Source organism: Lucilia cuprina, chromosome 6 (genome assembly GCF_022045245.1).
Source record: "Lucilia cuprina isolate Lc7/37 chromosome 6, ASM2204524v1, whole genome shotgun sequence".
Classification (NCBI taxonomy): domain Eukaryota; kingdom Metazoa; phylum Arthropoda; class Insecta; order Diptera; family Calliphoridae; genus Lucilia; species Lucilia cuprina.
Genome location: NC_060954.1, coordinates 55,851,020 through 55,857,019, shown reverse-complemented (window position 1 = coordinate 55,857,019; position 6,000 = coordinate 55,851,020). Strand labels below are relative to the sequence as shown.

Sequence of the window (6,000 nt, the reverse complement as noted above, 5' to 3'; positions counted from 1 at the left end):
TAGATAGATAGATAGATAGATAGATAGATAGATAGATAGATAGATAGATAGATAGATAGATATATAGATAGATAGATAAATAGATAGATAGATAGATAGATAGATAGAGAAAAAACAGTTTATAATATCTATTTATTTTTTATTTAAAATATTTTATTAGCTTATTTTTTTTTTTTGTAAAAAGAAAATTTTAAAACAAATTTCAATTAAGTTTAGAGAACATTTTATCTGTTTGGCGTTTTTTCCACAAAAACATGCCCACATAATATAAACCAATCAATACACCCAGAACCACTAACGATCTGAGATAACTGTAAAATCGTAAATCCGCTAAATGTAATTCATTTAATGGCATTCCAAGAGCCTGAGTCTTTAAGGGACCATTGCCATAGCGATCAATATAATCTAACCAAAATATGGCATTGGCTAAACCACCTAAAGGTCTATCGCGGAAAATTTTCGAAATGTCTCTAATGTTAAGAACATAAAATTCCTTGTGTAAGATAGTTTCCAAAGCCCAGTCTAGTGAAGATTCTGTGAGATTTGTATAATCAACACGAACACCAATTTGTAACTTCTCTGCCAGCATTATATTTTCCATTTCATTCTCAAATAGTGGCAAGCCTAGCAATGGCACATGTCGTATGATGCTCTCCTGCAAACCCATGATATCGCCATTCATTATAAATAAACGTATATGAGGATGAGCTAGAATATCAGTTTGTGGTACTAAATGTTGAATCATCATATTTTTGGGAAGACCTTCGATTTTCTGCACATCATGACAAGTCCATAAAATGCATTCTTGTCTTTTACCCAAGACATGGAAAAGTACATCTAGTTTTTCTTTGGGTATATCAGCACAAAGTTTTTCATCACCTAAATGCATGTAGATGGCACCAAAGCGAGCTTCATCGAGAAAACGTCTAATATGCCAGGGCAATTCTTTGGGAGCTCTAATGTGTAAACCTCCCACGGGTATAATATTAGGAATTAAAGGTTTGGGCGTAGCTAAGGGATAATAGTTGTTGACTAAAAGTAATGCTAGATTTGACTGCAGGTCCATTATTGAGGGTATGGAAGCTAGAAATAACAAGCAATTATATAAGTTTGTTTTTATATAGCGCTTCTTTTTAACTTACCCTTGAAGTGTTTTTTAATAACTTTTTCCTGTCTACCATAGTGATCATAGACGAAACTTTCTCTACGAGCAAGACAAGACTTAATATTAGCCAATCTTTGCCAATAACCCAAATTTCTATCATAATTTTTCAAATCATAAGGCAAACAAGCCGACGGAATCATTACATCTTGTATCTGTTCCATATAATTGGCAAAATCTGCATTCACCACACCTATTACAGGGACACTGAAATAATGTCCTAAAGCTAATAGAGCTTCAGAATAAAATAGATCCACTATAATCATATCGTAGTCAAAGTCATCGACTGGTGTTTTTAATAGTTCCTGCATTTTGCCATTCGATAAAAAGTAATCCATTAGTGAGTGACCAGCAGCTGCTAAATGGTTATTCAATTTGTCATTGTTGATTGCACTAAGCGCTGGTAAATCCTTAACGCCCGCCTGTTTTTGCACTAAAAGTAAAAAAAAAAGATAAAAAGAATTTCATCCAAATTATTTTATAAGAAATTTTTTTATCTTACCTTCTTTCCAGAAAGGAAATTCGGGTTCTATAATATTTTCTTTAAGATTGTCTAAACGATCATCTAAACGATGACTACTGTAGAGTGTAACATTGTGTTCCTTCTTGGCCAATTCCATCATAAATGTTCTCATAACTACGAAATGACTTTCACTGGCATGTGGAAATATGCCCAGTATTTTTGCTCCTTTTGTCGAGCCCATTAGAATTGTTGCTATTAGCAGCCATTTTAGTAATAGTTGATGTATTATCTGAAATTTGTTTTTAATTCATTGTTAAATTATAAGGTCGACTTAAGAATTTTGCGAGTGAATTCACAGACCAACAAATTTTTAACCCAGAGACCCAAGTAATCGCGACTACAGTACCAGAATTTCTCTACTACATCAAGTATTCGAAATAAGCTATTCTTAAACGCGGGTCCATATTTGCGACGTTAAAAACAAACTGATGTGATGCATGAGTTTGGATTCATTATAGCACAGTCCCTTAGAATAATATACTTTAGACTCTGGTTTCTTTAAAATTTTGTTTGGCCTGTGAAAGTTAGTTAGTTTGAAAGGAGGATGTATACACATCAAATCCGAAGAAATACACCTAGGCCTCTATCGGGTCTGTTGTGCGCTCCTTAACCAGTGTCACAGGTGGGAATCGAACACACCACCTCCGGTCTACCAGACTAGAACACTAACTACTAACCTACCGTAGACAACTTGGCCTGTGATATTTTTCTAAAACTCTTCAATAGTATCGAATTTCCGAATATTGCAGGTCTTGTTTTAGTGTTTAGTTGTGTGAAAAGACAATATTGATAGGAATCACCCTGATGACGAATGCATTCACATAATACATACATATCGTAACGATTCTCCTTACATTTTGTCTAAACAACTACCATTTCAATAAGATGCCTGAGCGAATTTCTATCAAGGGCCATGAAGGTAAAGTACCACTAGAGTTGGTGACCTTATATGCGAATAAAAATATTCGTTTACAAACTATATTCATGTTAAATTTTTCCCCGATATTGATTAATAAATGTGGGTATACATTGGTAATATTGCCTATATCTTCGGTGTTTATGTGCCAATTTTACTTAATTTAAATATAAAACTTCTTGAAAGTAACATTGATTTCTGATCTTTAACATTCTCCCTTATAAAATGTTCACAGTAGATGCTAAGTATGTGTCACTCTCTGATGAGGATGACTATATTGAAGTTTACACTGATAGATCTAATTCTAAGGGCTACATCTCTCTTCTCTTGGGCTCTATATAATTTTATAAAAGAAGTATATTTCAAGCAGCATTTTCATGTCAGAAATGTCGGTAATCAATTTTGGACTAAACTGGATGAGATACTACTGTATAAAGAGCGGATATATACAAATTAGATCTCTCTCTCTCTCTCTCTCTGTAGTGTCTACACGACATCGTGATTGGTTCGTGAATCACTCTAAGGGCAAAAGTGGTTTAATACTTTAGTAGTTTTCTGGCTCTAATGGTGATGGAAGAACATCCACCTGTATGATAGCCAGGTTTATGTGTGCGATTAAGACTACTGACATCCATGACGACAGGTCATTGGTTTGTAGAAGCTTATGCTACATCGAATCTTATGTATAATGACTTCTACAAAAGTTGCAATAATGAGGACTTTGATGTTGAAAAGATGGATTACATTTGTGTCATAAGTTAATGTGCAACGTTATCTATCATAGACAAGATTTTGATTCGTTCGAATATTACAATGGAACGGGCAAAAGTGGTTCCCTTTTCAATGAAAGGGACTTTATGCTTTAGTATTTGTAAAACATGAATTCGACAGAAACTATAAAATTCTGCCCAAATCTAATGATGGATGAACATCCACCTGCAGAATAGCCTGGTCCATGTGTGTGATTAAGGCTACTGACATCCATGACGACAGGTCATTGGTTTGTAAGTGTGTAAGTTAGGTTATGACTTATACAGAAGTTGCAATAAGAAAGACGTAATTATTTAAAAGATAGATTTCTTCATTCGTGTCAAAAGTTGATTTAAAACGTTAACTGTCATAGACAAGGTTTTGATCCGTTCGGATAGCATAATGGATGGAGTAAAAATGGTTCCCTTTTCAATGAAAGGGATTTGATACTTTACTAATTGTATCGCTCGAATGGTGTAAAACACTTATCCAACAGGAACTTTAAAAATTTGCTCAGATCTGATGGTTAACAACGTCCATCTGTACTAATGACATCCGTGACGACAGGTCATTGGTTATTCTAGCAGATTCAATCTTCCGTATAATGACTTCTACAGAAGTTGCAATAATAAGGACTTTGATTATTCGTATCTCAAGTTGATTATTACCTATCAATGACAAGATACATTCAGATATCATAACGGCACCTATTCTGGACTCAATTGAGTCAGCTTCACATTGACTGCATTTAAATCATATCTATCCTTGAAAGAACTATTGTAGTTTTGGATATCGAATGTATTTGGGATCTTTAGAATATTAATTTCAGTAAACAAACTGACAGACCGATTGTGCTACCTATAAGGATCTAGAATATACGTATATGTAGAGTAAATTATAAATTACAAACGGAATAAAACCTTTGTAAGATGGTTATATATGTATTCAAAATAGACAAAATCGGTACGCATTTGATCTTTTTATAACTCGTTCAACATAGCTTTTTGAATCTCTATACTAAAATCTATAATATCCATAATTGATTCTGTTATTTGTTATTCGTAATAACACTCTTATAGACATAGATTTCCCGGGTAAAAACATGTTGTAGAACTTACAAACGGATTGAAATCTTTGTAAGAAGGTTATATATACGTATTCAAAATGGACAAAATCGGTCCACATTTGACAGTAGTATAACTTATTGAAACAAAACGTCTCTCCTACCAAATGTCATAAGTTCCATAATTGGTTCTGTCATCTCCGTAATAACACTTTTATACTTTATATGGTCAATAAATCGTTTTAAGAGAAATACTGCAAGGAATTTTCTTTAGAAATACATTACTTTCTAGAATGTTGAAATATTCGATCTATAAATGATCCGATACCTCATAAAAGATGATCAATATTAATACATATAACAAGTTTTAAAACTTGGTTTATATAAGCTTCTTTGTAGTCATTCTTATGGTGTTTTGTGAGACATAAGATTGAACTTTAATTGCCCTGAATATTGAATAGGTATGCAAACCTTTTGTAGCGGTAATACAGACATAAGATTGGACTTTAACAACCTTGAATATTGTATACGTATGTAGAACTTTGTAACGGTAATACCATGCTCCATTTTCAATACACAAATCGGCTTAAAAGATCCCAATTTCTTCGATCAAGTATAAATGTTTGCTTACAGATAAATTTTACAATCACAACAACACATTAAACGTGAGAAATAACATTGATACTTTAACACAATTCGAATGGCGCCTTGACATCTTAATATAATGTCACCGGAACATAAACATAATGATTGGGACACATCATTTCTATCTACAAGTATACAATTGTTGTTTTTTGTTCTTATATTTCATAAATATAAAAAGTCTTATCATTAAATATTTTATTTTTAATATGAACACGACCATGATTTGTTTAAACTTTAAAGACTTTTCTAATTTGAATTTAATTACATATTTAGTTTTTAATGTAAATTTTTAGAATTTTTTTTTTTTTTTTTTGATTTGATCGTACCAAATGAAATTTATGTTGCTGCATTTTTATTATTATGTTTCAAAAAGTTGTGTTGGGGTAGAGGGGCGAGCGACAGTGCACTTTTTTTTACTTTTTTTTTCTAATAAAAAATTGTTTTTGTTTTTGTAGGAATTCCTATTTGTTCTTGTATAAGATCACATCTGCTTTCCGGCTTTATATTGTTTTTGTTGTTTTTTTAATATATATATTTCTTTAATGAATGAATGTACATAAAGATTTGTTATTGTTTATGAATCTGTTTTAATTCATTCATTCATATATACACAATTTATTTTCTAGAACTAATTTATTTATTGTTTTCGTTCTTTCTTTATTTTTTTTTCACTTGTTTAACTTATGGTTTCGCATTCTAGACTGATTTAATTCAGAACATTTCAGTAGCTGTAGAGTCCATCTGAAAAGAATTATTTTCATTAAATATCAATTGTTTTAGTTGTATACATATGCTCCATGAATAATATGCTCGTAATACTTATTTAATAAATAAAATTGTGCAAGTATCTTTGAGATTTATTTTTATGGAAATTGAGAGAATATGTATTATATGGGGAGCATTTTTATGTTCTTGCAGATTAAATGGCAATTTTCTTTATA

The 6,000-nt window shown here is 31.8% G+C and overlaps 1 protein-coding gene across 1 annotated transcript; it reads right to left on the bottom strand.

Annotated features, from left to right (window-relative positions):
• Nucleotides 1-113: 113 nt before the first annotated feature.
• Nucleotides 114-5,803, bottom strand: LOC111680472 (UDP-glycosyltransferase UGT4). The gene is made up of 4 exons (XM_046955286.1): nt 5,386-5,803; nt 1,665-1,914; nt 1,143-1,595; nt 114-1,083 (listed from the first exon to the last, which is right to left on the bottom strand). Exons 1-4 carry the CDS (start codon nt 5,407-5,409, stop codon nt 203-205), a joined length of 1,608 nt encoding a protein of 535 aa, XP_046811242.1. The 5' UTR covers nt 5,410-5,803; the 3' UTR covers nt 114-202.
• Between the last annotated feature and the right edge of the window lie 197 nt (nt 5,804-6,000).

Bases quoted from the DNA above. Each gene is read 5' to 3' on its own strand.
- LOC111680472 (XM_046955286.1), bottom strand. From the start codon at position 5,409: ATGCAGCAACATAAATTTCATTTG. The intron at 1,915-5,385 runs GTACGATCAAAT...AACAAATTTCAG, and splicing joins AGCAACATAAATTTCATTTG to ATAATACATCAACTATTACT. The intron at 1,596-1,664 runs GTAAGATAAAAA...TTTTACTTTTAG, and splicing joins ATTTCCTTTCTGGAAAGAAG to TGCAAAAACAGGCGGGCGTT.